Here is an 18,243-nt window from a genome sequence, read left to right as displayed (position 1 = left end):
TGTTTTTGAATCTATGATTTTGATTCCTTTGATTTTGATATGATTATATCCCTTAAATGTTTAAAGATTGTTATTGTATGATATATATATATATATATATATATATATATATATATATATATATATATATATATATATATATAGTGTAAGAGAAGTGATAATGTGTTAGTGAGAAAGTATGATGAGACATGTGTTGTGAACAAGTATGAGATTAATACGATTCTCAGTATGATTATACATGTTATTGTGAAGTGTAAAGTGATGACATATGAGTTGTGAGTGGGTCCATATACTTAACCAGAAATGCAAATGCAATCAATAAGTATTGAAACACTCTTTTTTATTTTCCTAACAGCACAAATGACACATCACTACATATATAAATTACCTTCAATTTTATACAGGTTTACGAGGTGACATACTTTGTGTAAACACAAATCACCCCACAAATAAAGATCAGGTACCAACACATCAATCTAAGTGCATCGTCAACTAATAGCAATCAATAATGTTGTTGGCTCACATTTTTCTTACTAAATGTAGTATACTATCAGTCACCACATGATTATATTTTCAAAAAAAAAAAAAAATTGTCTGTCAATTTTCCTTCCCTCCAAACTATGAATGTTGAGTATAAACTTGTCATCCAAACATGAAGTCGAGGCTCCGACGTGCAGCATCTCGATCAATTTTCTCTTTAGAAACCAGAACATACCAATCAGAATTCAAGGTAATCCCTATTAAACCCTTTTGAGATGCCTGTATACACATTTTCAAATATTTTGTCAATTTCATTACTAACAGCATTCAATAATTTTACATGAAAATAAAGCATGGTCCTTCACCAAATAGAAATTACATGTGGCTTCTGTACTCTTTGACCCTTTTATTAGAAAACTTGAAGTCTCATTAAATTTCAGGACATAAAGATTCATTGTTGGTTTAAAAAACATTTGGTGATTTTAAATTAAAGCAGCTCAAGAGCACCGAGGACCTGATAGTAATGAAAACAAGTTGGTAATGCGAACTCAAATATGGCTCAGTTCCCAAATCACCAACTTTGCAATTCATTTTTAACCAACCAAGCGCAAACCTGCCATTTGCATAGCCATTCTTGCTCGCACTCCTCGGTTCATTCAAAGTAATCCAATGTTTCACCCTATTGTCAAATTCCTTCAAGCAAAATTCAGCACTGTCCCTAAAATCATCTCTGCATGCTCATATGAATTATATAAGTTTATTAGATCATTAGATTTACTAAAACTTTCTCTCAATATTCATACAATGTTTATCAGTTAATTATACAGCTCTAGGTGGAAAATGTGAGGACTTAAAAAATTGCCATACTCATCCTCTAAGGCTTGGGGGACGTCCCAATGGAAAAATGTCACATATGATTGCACATATGGTTGCAGACCTGCATGATTCATGATGATTATTTATGATTAACAACCATATGGATATGATACTAATGCAATGTAAAGAGTTATATATATATATTAATAAAGTATGACCATTAGCCATGAGCTCATTGATGAGGTTGTTGTAGTAGTTTACTCCTTCATGGTTTACACCTGCACTAAGCTTTCCTTGTGCAAATAATTTATAAGTTAATAATAGTTACTATGGAACACAAACTAAGAAAAAAAATAAAAAAATTATTTGGGTGGAATGTCAGCAAACTTGACTTACTCGGTAGTATCTTAGACCATGAAATGGAAAATCTATAAGCATCCAAATTCATATACTTCATGATTCCAATATCCTCCTAAAACATGTGGACCAGTTTATCATGATTCATGACTCTACATATTAGTTACATTTTTATTCATATGAAAATTACTTAAGTAGTACTATAACTGAAAACATATATACCTTATACCGATGATATGAGTCGTCCGCTACTTCTCCATTACTTCCCTCTTTTATTTTTTTCTGCATGCCATAAGTAGAAATTATACATTTAAGCTGGCAATTTATAGTTAAAGCAAGTATAAGAAAACATACCCAGCTCATACATCTTGCAAATTACTCATTAGTTAGGAGTTAGATGTTAGTCAGATGAACAGTTAGATGTCTCTCTTGTTTCCTTATTAGATACAATCAAAGACATTATTCCATCAACTATAGAATCTCTAAGAATCCTCTCCTTTACTTCCATCTCTATGATCTCTCCCCCCACTCTGTCAACCACCTCTGAGTTCTGATTGCAAGTAATAATTTACTTTGCTTGATAAAAAAATGGTCCTAAATTTCACCTAGAGACCCAAAATTCTGCAAGGCTGGAGCAATTAAAAAACACATACTATTTACTTTTTTTTTTCTTCTTTCCGGTGAGCACTACAATTGAGGTATTTGGCTCTCCGGTGAGATTTTGAAGTATCACCACAAACGTCGGTCTTTTATGCTGGCGATTGAATTAACCTATGGTCCGGGACTATGGCATACTTAAAGCTCCTCTTCTTCTCCCTGAATATGTGTTATGTGGAAATCAAACTCAGGTTCTCCCCTCCCACATGTTCGCTGTTTGTTGCCAACTGAGTTACGATACTATTTACTCTTATTCGAAAACATAAGTAAACAATATTAAAAAAACACTAGGGAAGGAGAGATATACATATACCTGGGTATTTATGAGTGAAAGTATCCCATATACTCGGTCCTTTTCCACCTTCACTTGCAGCACCTTCATACTACACCGCAAAATTATGTATCTTAGCTTCTGAATACATAAACGGTAATTGAGAACAATAATAACCAAATTGGAAGATTGATCAAATTGATTGACAAATTATTATGATATATAATGTACCTGATATGCTGAGGATGCTGTCCCGAAAATAAAGCCTAGCGGGAAACTGCTCCGGTTGAGATAAGAAACCTCATGAATGAGTGCATTGGTGTTGGAACGAGTAATGGTAATGGCTGAGATAACAAAAAGAGACAAAACGCAAAGCAACAGTGATAGGAATACGCAGGAAGCACCAACAGCAAGAGAAGGGTGAGGAAGCCAACATACCTGAAGGACTACGCTTGAGAGAGAAATTAGGAAATCAGCATCAAATCCTGCTTGTCGTATGTGCTCCCTCAGGGACAAACATTCTGTTACTAGAATATTCCTATAACAGATTTTATGTCAAATTCTATCCTAGAAATTTCTATATAAAGCTATGTAAATAATCAAACAGGCAATAATACGAATTTTCCTCTTACCTTATTTGCTTTGCTTCTTTCCTTCTCTGCATATCTGGAGGAGCTGACCCTCGAAGTCAATCATCACAATTCTGCACCTAACAAACAGTAGCATGCTCAAACTCAATGCCATGATCGTAATTCTTGGAGTGAAGTTAAGGCAACTGATTGTTCTCTGTCACTTTATCGTTTCGCATCGTTGCTTTTTTTTTTTTTTTTACTGTTTTATTTCTTTTAGGGTAAATAGTCACATGTACAAATATTGCAATAACCTAGTTTAAACATTAAATATCCATCTTTTCTGTCAAGACTAAGTGCATATGTGACATGTTATTTATTGAACCTAATGTTTTACATCAACACTCAATTTTTGTATTTAAAGTTTTTTACTGAATTTAATTCAAAAAATATAATAATGTGTGTTCATGTGAAACATCTCCGACACACATAGAATTGCCGGTAATATTTCATATATGCACTCAACTTTAATCAAAATAACATATACTTGATGGTCATTAACCAATCCAAAAAATTTCTTTAGTGGAGAAAAAAATAATCCATAATATTTTCAATAACAAAAAGTATTAGTATAATTTTTTTACAAAATATACAATCTCATGATAAAAAAAATTAAAATATCTAAGCTTTTAAAATTTAAAAGGATAAAATCGATAAAATTAGTATTAATTTATTTTTTATTTATTTTTAATATTCTATTTTTAAAAAATATTTTATGGTAATAATATCTATTTTTATAGGGACAATAATAATAATTATTTAAAATATTCAAGTAAAAAAATACTTAATAGAGACAATTACTCCCATAATTCACAACGTGCATCCATCCCTATTTACGGTTGAACTAATTTATCATAATATTTATAGTTTTATGGATTAAATTAATCATTTCCAAAATATAAAAATCAAACTATCATCGAATGCAAACTATATTGTCAAAATGACCATTTATTTTTAATTTTATTGATTATTAATCTTTTACTAAATAAAAGTAGCTCATCACGATTTTTTTTTGTCTAATCTTTGTTAAAATGGGAAAAAAAAGTATAGGAGTGATCGATAAATATTTATACACCCATTTAAAATTCTTCAATAAAAACAAATGAGGTTCATTGTAAGGCAGAAAGGAACAGGGGAGCTCCATTCTGTGCTGTGCCAAAAGACATTCAATCAAAAAAGAAGTGACTCCTACTCACGGTAACTATTGCTAAAAATAAGAACAAACACTAGTAACGAAAGTTAGTACTTAAAAGATTGGCATTTTTTTCTTTTACATATATAAACATGGTGAGAGAAGGTCAATTATACGTTCATCAATTAAAAACATGCAAAGATCACGGTACTTGGCAATACTCTGTTCTCGCATTGACTAATCACGGTTGAACTTGTTTGTTACTTATATTAAGTTAATTTTCATTAATAAACTAGGACGCCAAAAGTTATAGATATATTGTGCTATATTTTCATGGGGGATATATTCATATGTATATATCCAGCACATTTTTCTTTCTTTCTTTCTTAAGAGTGATACATAGATATATGTACTTATGTTGTACTTAAAGTTCGTAGTTTTGTTCAATCGCTTCGTTCAATTTCTAGTTTCCAGCAATATGATGAGAACAGAGTGAGCTTTACTGTTATCAACTTTCACAGATCCCCCGATACAAGATGCAGTAAATTATAAAAAATAATAACTTTATCATAACAAAAAATTTCTTTCATTCTTAATGTAACAAAATAGTAGCAATTATCAATAGATCTACATCTCTATTTCCCCTCTAAGTCCAATAGGACCTCGATAGAATAAAAGAATGACCAAATACAAATCAAATAATTATTTACAAATATATATAACTATTTTGTAAACAAATTTCATAATACTATTTGCTAGAACCATATAGTTTGGTTTCTTTCTTCAGAAAATTCTCAAACCATAATGCAGAGAATTTCTTGTATCTCTTCAAATCATTTTTGTAATCTACATAAATCATTCCAAATCTTGATGTAAAACCGGAAGACCATTCAAAATTGTCGAACAAAGACCATACATAATATCCCTTTACATTTGAGCCATTCCTATATCAAGGATAAGATAAAATAAGTTCAATTAACAACTATTAAATTTCATGACAAAATATCATAAATCTTTTATATAAATAATAAATTACTTACCTAATAGCAGATAGAAGATAAAAAAGATGACGATAATGATAATCAATTCTATAAATATCCATAAGAGATTCCTCAAGTGATTGTGTTGGTTCATCATACTCATTTATACCTATAAATTAAGTGAAGAAAATATAAGTTAGAATCCACATTTCTTTCACTAGGTTAGGAAATTAAAAATCATGTAAAACATATGTTATTTCATTAAAGCAAATTAAATATATATATATATATATATATATATATATATATATATATATATATAGCAAGTGTTATTTACCATTTTCAGTGATGTAAATCAAAGGATTATTGTACTTTTCCTTGGTATATAATAAAAGGTCACGAATTCCTCTAGGATAAACATATATCCATTCAGAAGCAATCTGCATAATTATGAAAACAGGTTAGTTTTATATTTTATCAAAATTAAAGGATTTAACTAGAAGAACATTTGCGTGCTTTGGTAGGCATAGACGTACCTTTATACCGATAGGTTTTCCATCGCGTTCAACTGTAATCAATCACAAATATAAAAGACAAACCATTATCAACCATGATCATTTTTAATAATGTATACGTGCAATTTGGGGAATTGATAGAATGATAGAAGATTGGAGTCCTTACATGCTGGACTGACAAGAGAATCTGTTATGTAATTAGGTCTAGCATTGCTTAGCTGAGGTGCATCAGAGGCATATGTTGTAGAGTAATAATTTAGGCCAATAAAATCAAATGAACCAATAAGTAGTTTGGATTGCTCTGTAGTAAACTTTGGCAATCTTGTTCTCACAAGAGATCGCATGCTTTTTGGATAGTCTCCGGTTGTTAATGGATCCATAAACCTGAAATCAATTACCTATCAATTAAAATTTTTGTTCAACAAGTCATGCATTTTCAATACTAAATAGAAAAAATATCAAGACCCCCGTATCAAATCCTTAATATATACGCTACCATTGAAAGACCACCATTTAAGGTTAGGGAAATGTGTAGAAGCCTTGAAAAACTAATTAAGGATTACGAACCCCCAACACATCAAGATATAGTCTATTAGATAATACTTATTCATTGTATTTCTTTATTGGTTTTTGATGTAATATAAATGCAATGCATTTTGTAGAAACCAAAGTTAGATAAAGGGTGGTAGGAACTCTTACCATCCATACATGAAGTCAATTGCTCTTTCAGCAGCCTTTTGATCAGATTTGGTATCTCTGAGCGGTATAAACCAATTAGCTACCAAAGTTATGCCTATTGAACCCTTTTGAGACACCTGAGTACATAAGAAAGAAAGTGTAAAACAACTTTTATAAATAACTTCCTTTTTCTAATTCCTCGCTCAATGTAAATTAAATGTGGCAAAGTCTACCTATAACATATCTAAAAGGTTTAGAACAAATTAACTAACCTGATACTTGGTCTTGTACACACGAACAACTGCTGCATGAGCAAGAAGTTGGTGATGTGTAACCAAATAAGGCTCTGTTGCAGAATCACCTCCAGTGCAATTTGAATTTAACCAAGCAGAACAACGACCTGGTGCCATTCCTCCATTTGCATAACCATGCTGACTGTAACTCCATGGCTCGTTCAAAGTAACCCAATACTTCACCCTATCACCAAATTCCTTGAAGCAAATTTCCGCATAGTCCCGAAAATCTTTCCTGAAGATTAATATATGTTTTGTTCAACAAATTGCATACATATCTATATGTTAAATGTGCTAAAGACATAAATATGCCGTGTTTTAGAATTGAAACTTACACTATAAGTGGACTTAAGAAGCCGCCGTACTCGTCTTCTAATGCTTGAGGAAGATCCCAATGAAAAAGAGTGACGAGTGGTTGTATACCTGTAATTATTAATATATAATATTAATTATGGTTGTCAATAACAAGGCAATATGATAAAATTAAACTGAAAATACAATAAAAGTTGAATCAACTGAGTTTAATTAAATTCTAACCATTAGCTAGTAGCTCATTGATAAGGTTGTTGTAATAGTTGATTCCTTCTTGATTTATACCTCCACTTAGCTTTCCTTCTGTAGATATATATAGTTTAAATAAAAAATGGTTAATGGGTAACATTCAACTAGGAAAATTTTAGTTTAAATTAGTCATCATAAGCAATTAACTTACTTGGGAGAATCCTTGACCAAGAAATGGAAAATCTATATGAATCCAAATTCATATCCTTCATCATGCCAACATCTTCCTTGTAGTGGTGATATGAGTCAATTGCCACGTCTCCGTTGCTTCTATCCTTGATCTTAGCTGGATAATTATGGGTGAAGGTATCCCATACACTTGGTTCTCTACCACCTTCCATTGCTGCACCTTCGAACTGGTACGAGGAAGATCCTGCCCCAAAGATGAAGCCTTCAGGGAAACTGTTCCGATTGAGTGAAATGTCAATAATAGGTGAAACTGTTTCTGCTTCTAATTCGCATGTAACTTTGGAAGTGACAACAACAATAGCAATGAGGCCGATAAGGAAATAGCCTTTAAATGCCATATCGTGTGATCGATATATTTTGCTTAGTGGTTTAGTGTTATATCTGAGAATGCTTAATTGCCTCTTTATCTATATAGATAGGTGCTGTCGTTTGATGTTATCTCTGGGAATGCTTGCTTCTTTATATATGGGTAGGAATACCTACCCACCAAACTGTAGTGCTGACTAGTAGATTTAATAAACATTAATGCATGCTCATGCCTACCTCGTTTGATATATTCTGCTGACTTTTACCACGTTTTTCTCTGGCCATTTTCCAAGTTGATAATCAAAAAAGACGGCTCACGGTTAATTGTCTTATATATAACATTCTTTTAATTAACAAGAAAATAAGCATATTATCTGAATATGTATGGTCATTGGTCAAAGACAAAAGTTTATTTTAATTTGTAAAAGGGAATGTCCATAATGTTTTTCAAACGAAGTTACATGGAAATTAATTAAAACAAAAATTAGACGAAATTTGAATACACAATTTTTGTTCAACATCTCTTATAAAAGCAACTATTTAAGACCAGCAGGAAAGTATTAATCTAAATAATAAATAATGTTTTAAATTAAAAGTTGGTTTGTAGATAGTGTTTTTTTGTTTGTTTTATACATATATATATATATATATATATATGTTTTATTTTGAATGAATAACATAAATATATTATGAAAATATACATTTAAATATTTATATTGTGAAAATCATAAAAATATTTAATCAATATATTATCATTTCAATAATAATTTATAATTATATTATTATATTTAATACCGACTGAAAAATTTAATGATTGATTAAATTAAAAATGTGTGTTCGCTTGGTTGATAATCCGGAAACTTACTTTGAATGATGAAAGATGATAATATTTTAAAAAATTTAATCAGTCAATATCCCTAAGCTGGCTTTGACCAATTTCGAAAATTGTTGACATGCATAGATAAACATGAATTTGATGAAAGTTGGATTGCGTGAAAAATTTGGACAAATTATACCCAGAGAAGTGTGTCCGTATGGGTGTTAGCCATGTGCACGGGGTATATGACTAAAATTTATAATTAATAAATATTTTGAATATATAATTATAATATAATTCAAATTCATAATAAATAAATATTTTTAAATACATAAATTATATTTTAAGTTTATGATAAATAATTGATACTAAGACATAAGATTATTTTGAACTATTGACAAATTTTATGAAAAATATTAAAATTTAATTTAGAAATAAATATGACAATTATAGAATGAAAAAGATAAGGAGTTAATAGAATATCCAAAAACGTTTTTGTTGAAAAAACTCTTAGAAACGCCCTTCTCAAAGAATAGCCCCAAAAGTCACTCTCACGTGAAGAATATTTCCGACAAGATAGATTATTTATCCTTGTTTGAAAATCAAGATTTTAATAGAATTAATAAATTAAGATTTTGACTGATATACATACAATCAATTGAACATTAAACATTTTTGGCTAGCTAGTGGCAACCTTGTGCCGATGATGGAGATTGCAGATTATGCATGTCTTTTATTAGTTTAAGTTTTGACGATTTCATACTTGTATATATCTCTATTTGAATGTAATTCGTTCTTTCAATTTTTTAATTGCTAGACATTATATTCAAGGCTCAAATCTCTACAAATATGATTCTATTCGTTAGTTTTAGTCTTTATAAAATGTTTTGTTACTTTTAGATTATTTTTTTATTGTGTTACTTTTAGATTTTAGATGTCAAAATTCCTCACTAAACATTTTATATCTATTGTGCCACAAATTTTGGCATATCAAAGTCAAGAGGAATTTGTAATATGGATATGTATTACATTGACGAGGTTAATATATATCTAAGTCATTTTAAAACGTGTTCAAATCAATTCGTCACACGAGTGTCTGACTAGTTTGTCATTTGAATGTATACACCCAATCTATTATGAGATAAAAGTAAACATAATAGTTAAAAGAGAAAGAAGAAAAGGCAATACCCGAATAAAATTAAGAAACATGCAGATGCTTGTAACATCAAGCATTTTGCAGACCGAAACGCTCTCTGCATATATAGTATTTGCGAAGCCTAACTTATAGCAACATCACAAAAGCATAACACCACACTGTATGGTGCTGGAAAAGACTGTTCTGGTATATGATTAACAGTATAGAAAGTTTGTGCACATTTTTTTTATTGATATGAACTATGAAGCTTAGATCGATTTTACAGTGTTGGTTGAGGATTGGGGTAGAGGATCAATGGATGCTTGTTTTGAGTTGTATTGAAAGGTGTTGTGGTGTAAGGCGTTGGGTACGTGTACTGCTTTACCCTAAATCCTCTACTTTAATGAATTTATTTTGCTGATAAAAAAGAAACTCCGTAACAAAAATGGGTCATAATTAAACAAATGATAAATCACAGCAAACATCTAAGAAGCATAAAATCGTGAATGTAGCACTACTACAAAATGGTCATTCTACATCGGTTATATTGGTTATTATAACCGATGTTATAGAAGACATCGTAAAAGGGGTAGGTGTTCTACATCGGTCTCCGCAATCGATGTAGATTGGTGTTAATTCTACTATGATCTCTTGGCTACGACCGTTGTAGAATGGCGTTAATTCTACTACGATCTCTTGGCATGAACTAATGTAGAAAGTAATAATTTAACATCGGTTGTCTAATTGACTGATATAGAATGTCTGTCATTCCACATCAGTTTTGGCCGTTAAATGTCGTTGAATAGACAACCAAGGTCAAACATTCTACATCGTATTTTCCAGCTAACTGATGTAGTATATTCGGGAATCGGTTATCCAAATAACCGATGTTGAATTATTATTTTTTTTTCTTTTTCTTCACGAATGACAATTACAAATGTTTCGGTACAAAATGTTTACATGAACCTTGGTATTATATATCGACAGTTTATAATCATTAACTAGCAAATTGTAATGAACCACGAAGGTTCCTATTCTAACTTTATAGTGTATACAACACATATTGTATGCATATATCACTTACTACTTGCAAACCCACTATATCTCATTAGATATCTAGGTTATATATCTCATTCTCATCGACTTATCAGCATCACCAAATGCATTCAATCAAAATTCTTATTTCATAATCATGGTATTTAAATACCATGATTATTATAAATTAACATGCTTCTCCATTATGCATCAATTTTTCATGTTAAGTTGACATCTAATAGACCAAAACCTCAGAATTATTTTATCACAAATAGCACATAGAGATGTTGTACCCGTGTTAAATAAAAGATAGCATTTGTTTAGAAGCTAACTTGACTGAATGCAGGAGTATAGTCATGCTTAAAGTTCAATTTCTTTAAAAGAGGTATGACATCCGAACTCTGTGGATAAGTGATACGTGGACCCTTTACTCTGTAAAGTGAAATAAATGTAACTCGACCACCTTTCTGTGAATTAAGATGTCTAATTATCTGGGTTGAGTTGTCATCATTTTCAACAACCACATGAAATAAGTTGTTCAAAAAAAAGATGTTAAATAAAAACATTAAAGCCAAATGTGCAAAAATAAAAAACCAGTAAAGAAATCAGGCCAAGAACAAATACTGAAAAGGCTTAAATATATTTTTGAAACAACTGACGTGCCAAATTCTCCTACCCCTCTCCCAAAACAATATAGGAAAATGCTCAATGCAATATGTGATGAATCAAATACATATATCAATGAGAAATGACCTGTGTCCTGCAATAACTTCAACAGTAGTGAAAAACTTTTCATCACAATTCAGCAACTCTATAATTGGACCTTGAACTCCAGAAATGTTACTCCCTGGAGATCTTCGTAACTGAATTCAACCCTCTTCTCACATCCTGAACATCATAATAGTGTCAAACATGGTGATAGACAAAAACAACAACCTGTGACTAGGGACTGACTGGGTTGACCTATGACTCGCAAGTTGTCATTTTTATCATCTAGGTATTCAAACATTGTTAGAAAGAGGGGTTACTCACACCAGGAATTGCATGATCAAGACTCTTTTCAGCCTTCTCAACTTCAGCTCTCAGCTTATCAATTTCAGCAGTAAGTTCATTCTCTTTGCCCCATAGGGACCTATAACGTAACAATTTAAACTCATAAGAAATATTTTCTTGACTATGAAAAGTAGTAAATAATATACTTTTGCAGCTTACTATGTTTCTCCTTTCTACTTTTGCTAAGGAGGGCACAATGCTGTTCATGTTCTCATCACAATGCTGTAGTTCTTCTTTAAGCCGATCGATTTCATCCAAAAGCTTTTGCTCCTGCAGACCAAAACAACAATCAAAAACAAGGAAGAGAGCATAGTACAAAAGACCACTACACTGTTCATAAAACAGGAGAATACAAAAGATAGAGATTAGCATTTCTTTTTTGTTACCATATTAGAAATTAAAAATTTGCAAATATAAAAAGCAATATTGGAACCCATGGCAACGTTAATTGATCACATGAAAATTCTATACACCAAGAATACTCATATATCAATGTTAACAAGTTGAGTACCATATGGCTTAATATCCGTTAAGGTTTACGGACATATGGGATTCAAGTAAAATGTAAATATGTATATATAACCCAGTTCATTTTAAAATAAGTAGCATAAAAAGTTCCATTCAGTTGAGTCTCAATTGTGTAGTAACAGGCTTCTCCTTATTCAAAGAACGAGCAAAAAATTTCAAGTGCTGGGTAAAGTTCTCACAGACTCTTTAAAAATTGGTAGTACTTTTAGAGTAGACTTTTTTTTCATAGGAGTAGACTTCAAAATCAGAGTTAGCTGGCTTCCACTTTTTGCTTTTAAAAATTAAAAACAATAAACACCAAAACATTCTCAGTTTTCTTGAGATACCATTATAGCATTTATTCATTAGAGCATAAACCTTAGCTTCTACAAGCAGCTTCCAAAAATCAACAGCAAGACCAAATTGAGCTGGAGTATTTGGAAGGAAGCCAATTAGTAATGAAGCATAGTTAATGAACAAATGCATAAAAAAGAAGTAACCCAACTTGAATAAAAGTAGAGTATGTGCCAATTCTGTGAGAAAAATTGTCTTCTCATAATGGTGCTCAACACTTCAGACAACAAGAATATTTTGAGTTCCTTAGTAGGATATACAGTGAGAAAGACAAGATTATAGATAATATTGTTTGTAGTGGCAATCACACATTTTGTTTCTTCGATGGGGATACCATATCGTCTGTTATTGTACTTCTTCCATTCTATTTTCTAATAACACTCTGCATGTTTAGGAATGATTATTTTCCCAGAAATAATCACCATCTTCTTCAAAATCTACCTTAGGAAGTTGACAAAGTAAGTGATTATTTCTTCCAGTTAGACATGCACTTGATCTGGTAGGCAGAGAACATGAAAAATGCATATACAACATAGTAGAAAGATGAATTTGATATCACATTTAAAATCAATGGAATACAAGATTAAAGAAAAGCATTTTGAACAGATTTTTTTTCAAAATGATCCAAAACTGATAATAGAAAACATTTTGAGCAGATTTTTTTCAATTAAAAATATTTTTTAATTCAACTAATTAAAACTAATTTATGAGAGAAACAAAGACTCATGTACGTACGAGGCCCCAAAACTTTTAATTAATATGATTTTAAACTGCCTCAACTGCTTCATTGCCTTCGTTGCCTTCGTGTGGTTCCCGCAGTGGAGCGTGGTGAGTGTGCGCTCGCATTTGAGCTTGATTGTGGAGTAATCGGACCCCTCGGATTGGAGCGTGGCCAATTTGATCATCCTAGGGTTGTGATAAAAAACATTGCACGTGGTGTAGGCGTCCGGCGAGGTGGCAACACCGTTGGCGGTGGCAGCCGTGAGGGATTGTTTCGAGCGCGACACAGTGTTTCACTTTTTGTGCCCCATCGACGATTGAGTTCATGCAAATCCAAATCGCGTGCATAAAAACACGTGCGAGAACCTGCAAACGTGCCTGTGTATAGAAGTGATGCAACAAATGAAGAAATAGAGAGTGAGTTGACCTAGATAAGTGTAGAAGCAAGCGAGTAAGTGGTGGGCGAAGACGGTGGAAGAATCTAGAAGGTGGTGAGAAATAAAAGAAGAAGAATCATCATCGTTGGAGCAGCGGTAGCCGAGGATGGCGTGGAGCTAGTTGCAAAAGTGGGTGATGCTGGTGGCCAAGGCAAGAGGAAATGCAAGAGGCTGAAGGGGCTCTAGGGATTTCAAACGCGGAGTGGCAATTATGTAATTAAGCGAAGAAAAACAATGACGTTTTTATGTATAAACCCGTTGTGGTTTACGTTGCTCCTAGTACATTCTAAGGCAGTTCTTGGAACCGCCTTAGAATGTGTGTCATAAAAAAAATTCTTCTTAATTACAAAATTGTCACCGCGTGACATTCTAAGACGGTTACGTATAACCGTCTTAGAGTGTGTGTCGTAAAAAATCAATTTTTTAGTAGTGTAGGAAGAGGTAGAATGGCTTGAAACACACACACACACACATATATATATATATATTAAGGAAAAATGTTATTTAGCATGAATGTTTATTTTTGTTTTCATGCAATTCGTGCCTGATAATTTTTGTACTACGTAGCATTGCTCGTATATTGAGAGGTGAGGGGTCTATTTCCAGAGCTCTAGCCGATTCGTTTCATTCCATTTCTCTTCCATTTTCTTTCATTTCATTCACCTTTTATATTTGTAAGCTTCTCATTACAATGATAGTCTAAAACCCACTGTTGTTGGGATCTCTACAAACCAAACTCTCTTGATGTAATAATTCTAACTATTTATTTAATGCTATGTTGATATTATTGTTCTTTTCCGTGCTTATTATCATGTCTGTGGTCTGATCATCCAGTCTCATGTAATGTTTTAGGGTTTTGACATTGGAAAATGTTCATATTCTAGGAACTTGGAATGAACATTTAGGTAATCCATATCTTGGGATATAATGATATTATTTAGCCTGATTTATGCATCTCTGCTCGTAATACATATTATTTGATATAACTCTTAAGGGATTAAGAGTGATATTAGGTAATTTAAGCTCTCTCACTTGAGGGATAATGGCTAGAGTATATTAGTGGATGTGAGTAATAATCAATTTATTGTTAAATAGAGCAAAATCATTTAGGATTGTATCAAGAGTAGTTCTTGTAGGCTGACCTCCCAACACGTCTCATAACTCATTAGCAACGTCATTTCACAACTCCGAACGTTTGTTTTGTCTTGTAGTTAATTTACATCAATTTATATTTATGCACAATCAATGAAAAAAATTTGATATGACTCATCAATTGCTTAAAATTTATATATATATATAAAGTCTGAATACAAGCAAAGTCTTTATGGACTTGACATTCAGTCTTATCATTTTCTTTATTACTTGAAAAAATTGGTACGATTGTCAAAGAGTTAAAAATAAGATGCACAATAAATTAGTTAGCAAACATAATCAATTTGTAAATGATATCACTTTATCGTAACCAAAAGTTTTTTTCATTCTTATTATAACAATAACAATAACAATATATAGCAGCTATAATCAACTGATACACATCTTTGTTTCACCTCTCAGTCCAATGGGACCTCTTTAGAATAAAAGAATAATCAATACCCTCTAAGTCAAATTAGGACCTCTTTAGAATAAAAGAATATCAAAGAAAAACCAAATAATTATTTACAAATATAACCAATGAATAAACGAATTTCATATTATTTACTAGAGCTATAAAGTCTTCTTTCTTTCTTGAGAAAATTCTTGAACCATTGCGCTGAAAGCTTTTGGTATCTCTTCAAACCATTTTTGTAATCCACGAAGATCATCCCAAAACGTGATGTATAACCTGAAGACCATTCAAAATTGTCGAACAAAGACCATACATAATATCCCTTCACATTTGCGCCATTCCTACATAATGTAAAAATTAAAAAAATGAAGTTGGAATACAAAATAACATAAACCTTTTCTACAAATAAAATATTAATTACTTACCTAATTGCGGATTGAAGATAAAAGAGATGACGGTAATGATAATCAATTCTAAAGGTATCTATAAGAGATTCCTCAAGTGATAATGTTGGTTCATTATACTCATTTATACCTATAAATTGAGAGAAGGTAAAATATAAGTAAGGACACATTATCATTTGGTTAGGAAAATTAAAATTCATGTAGAATAGTATATGTCAGTGCAATAAAGGAAATCAAGTATTTAGAGAAGTGTTATTTACCATTTTCAGTGATGTAAATCAAAGGATTATTGTACTTTTCTTTGGTATATAATAAAAGGTCACGAATTCCTCTTGGATAAACATATAACCAATCAGAAGCAATCTGCATAATTACGAAAAAAAAAGAGTTAGTTTTTATATTTATCAAAAGTAATGATTTAACTAGAAGAACATTTGCATGTTTTGGTGTATACACACACCTTTATTCCAATAGGTTTCCCATCACGTTCATCTGTAATAATCAATCAAAAACATAAAAGACAAACCATTGTCAGCCACAATCATATTTAATAATGAATACATGCAATTTAGGGAATTGATAGAATGATAGACAATTGAAGTCCTTACATGCAGGAGTGACAAGAGAATCTGTTAAGTAGCTAGGACGGGCTTCGCTTAGATCAGGTGCGTCAGAGGCATATGTTGTAGAGTAATAGTTTAGGCCAATAAAATCAAATGAACCAATAAGTAGTTTGGATTGCTCTGCAGTAAACTTTGGTAATCTTGTCCTCACAAGTGATCGCATGCTGTTGGGATAGTCTCCAGATGTTAATGGATCCATAAACCTGAAATAAAATAAATTAGTTGTCAATTCAATTTTTTTGTTCAACAGGGCATGCATTCTCAACATCAAATAAAGTTACATAAAGGGAAAGATCAACTCTTACCATCCATACATGAAGTCAATTGCTCTTTCTGTAGCCTTTTGATCAGATTTGGTATCTCTGAGCGGCAAAAACCAATTAGCTACCAAGGTTATGCCTATCACACCATTTTGAGATGCCTGCATACATTGTATTTAAATATTTAGTTAGAAAACAAAAATGTCAAACAACCTTTATGAGAATTTCCTTTTTCTAATTCCTGGCTCAAGGTAAAGTTTAATAAGGCAAAGTGAACCTTGTAGCATATCTAAAAGATTAAGAACAAATAAACTAACCTGGTACTTGGTCTTGTACACACGAACAGCAGCTGCATGAGCAAGAAGTTGGTGATGTGTAACCAAGTAAGGCTCCGTTGAAGAATCACCACCAGTGCAATTCAGATTCATCCATGCAGAACAACGGCCAGGTGCCATTCGCCCATTTGCATAGCCATTTTGGCTGTAACTCCATGGCTCATTCAATGTAACCCAATACTTCACCCTATCGCCAAATTCCCTGAAGCAAAGTTCTGCATAGTCTCGAAAATCTTTCCTGAAGATCAATATATGTTTGTTAGACAAATTATATTCATATCTAGATGTTAAATATAATGTGCTAAGTACACAAATAAGCTATGTATTAGAATTGAAACTTACACTATGCGCGGACTTAAAAAGCCACCATACTCATCTTCTAAAGCTTGAGGAAGATCCCAATGAAAGAGAGTTACAAGTGGTTGTATACCTGTAAATGTTAATATCTTATTAACTATGATTCTTAACAATAACGAAATATTAAAAAATTAAAGTCGAAGTACGCTGAAGTTGAATCAATTGAGTATAATTAAATTCTAACCATTAGCTAGTAGCTCATTGATAAGGTTGTTGTAATAGTTGATTCCTTCTTGATTGATACCTCCACTTAGCTTTCCTTCTGTAGATATATAGTTTAATTAGAAAATGGTTAATGGGTAACATCCAACTAGGGAAAATTTATTTCAAATTAGTCATTGGGTGTAAGCAAATTAACTTACTTGGGAGAATTCTTGACCAAGATATGGAAAATCTATATGAATCTAAATTCATATCCTTCATCATCCCAACATCTTTCTTGTAGTTGTGATATGAGTCAATTGCCATGTCTCCGTTGCTTCTATCCATGATCTTTCCTGGATAATTATGGGTGAAGGTATCCCATACACTTGGTCCTCTACCACCTTCCTTTGCTGCCCCTTCGAACTGGTACGAGGAAGATCCCGCCCCAAATATGAACCCTTCTGGGAAACTCTTCCGATTGAGTGAAATGTCAATAATGGGTGAAACTGTATTAACTGATTCTTCTTCGCATGTAACTTTGGAAGATTTAACAAGAACAAGAGTAACGAGGCCGAGAAGGAAATAGCCCTTGAATGCCATATTGTGTGATATGTTTTTCTTAGTTGATTGTTTTGGTGTTCTCTATCTCCGA

The 18,243-nt window shown here is 32.0% G+C and overlaps 3 protein-coding genes across 6 annotated transcripts; all 3 read right to left on the bottom strand.

Moving 5' to 3' along the window:
• Nucleotides 1–368: 368 nt before the first annotated feature.
• Nucleotides 369–3,707, bottom strand: LOC100778308 (non-cyanogenic beta-glucosidase). Of its 4 annotated transcripts, XR_005887136.1 has the most exons (7): nucleotides 2,813–2,858; nucleotides 2,624–2,693; nucleotides 1,876–1,935; nucleotides 1,515–1,768; nucleotides 1,348–1,417; nucleotides 1,094–1,210; nucleotides 369–759 (listed from the first exon to the last, which is right to left on the bottom strand). XR_005887136.1 is itself a non-coding variant. In XM_026124399.2 (5 exons), the coding sequence occupies exons 1-4, from the start codon at nucleotides 3,243–3,245 to the stop codon at nucleotides 1,913–1,915; spliced, it is 432 nt and encodes a 143-aa protein (XP_025980184.1). In that variant the 5' UTR covers nucleotides 3,246–3,707; the 3' UTR covers nucleotides 776–1,768; nucleotides 1,876–1,912. The 4 variants fall into 4 exon arrangements, 2 of the variants coding, with proteins under 2 accessions (XP_025980184.1, XP_040862647.1); XR_005887135.1 differs by lacking the exon at nucleotides 369–759 and having other exon boundaries at nucleotides 776–1,210; XM_026124399.2 differs by lacking the exon at nucleotides 369–759 and adding an exon at nucleotides 3,214–3,707 and having other exon boundaries at nucleotides 776–1,768; nucleotides 2,813–3,119.
• Nucleotides 3,708–4,912: 1,205 nt separating this feature from the next.
• On the bottom strand, nucleotides 4,913–8,004 carry LOC100777773 (cyanogenic beta-glucosidase). The gene is made up of 10 exons (XM_003539005.5): nucleotides 7,521–8,004; nucleotides 7,346–7,423; nucleotides 7,144–7,231; nucleotides 6,788–7,043; nucleotides 6,537–6,652; nucleotides 6,004–6,221; nucleotides 5,859–5,890; nucleotides 5,660–5,762; nucleotides 5,383–5,491; nucleotides 4,913–5,286 (listed from the first exon to the last, which is right to left on the bottom strand). The coding sequence occupies exons 1-10, from the start codon at nucleotides 7,894–7,896 to the stop codon at nucleotides 5,091–5,093; spliced, it is 1,572 nt and encodes a 523-aa protein (XP_003539053.1). The 5' UTR covers nucleotides 7,897–8,004; the 3' UTR covers nucleotides 4,913–5,090.
• A 7,377-nt stretch (nucleotides 8,005–15,381) lies between these two features.
• LOC100777247 (cyanogenic beta-glucosidase) lies at nucleotides 15,382–18,243 on the bottom strand. The gene is made up of 10 exons (XM_006590889.4): nucleotides 17,810–18,243; nucleotides 17,632–17,709; nucleotides 17,433–17,520; nucleotides 17,073–17,328; nucleotides 16,801–16,916; nucleotides 16,481–16,698; nucleotides 16,333–16,364; nucleotides 16,133–16,235; nucleotides 15,894–16,002; nucleotides 15,382–15,809 (listed from the first exon to the last, which is right to left on the bottom strand). Exons 1-10 carry the CDS (start codon nucleotides 18,189–18,191, stop codon nucleotides 15,614–15,616), a joined length of 1,578 nt encoding a protein of 525 aa, XP_006590952.1. The 5' UTR covers nucleotides 18,192–18,243; the 3' UTR covers nucleotides 15,382–15,613.

This window comes from Glycine max, chromosome 11 (genome assembly GCF_000004515.6).
Source record: "Glycine max cultivar Williams 82 chromosome 11, Glycine_max_v4.0, whole genome shotgun sequence".
Classification (NCBI taxonomy): Eukaryota; Viridiplantae; Streptophyta; class Magnoliopsida; order Fabales; family Fabaceae; genus Glycine; species Glycine max.
Note: the sequence above shows the minus strand (reverse complement) of the source record. Positions and strands in the feature narration are given on the sequence as shown.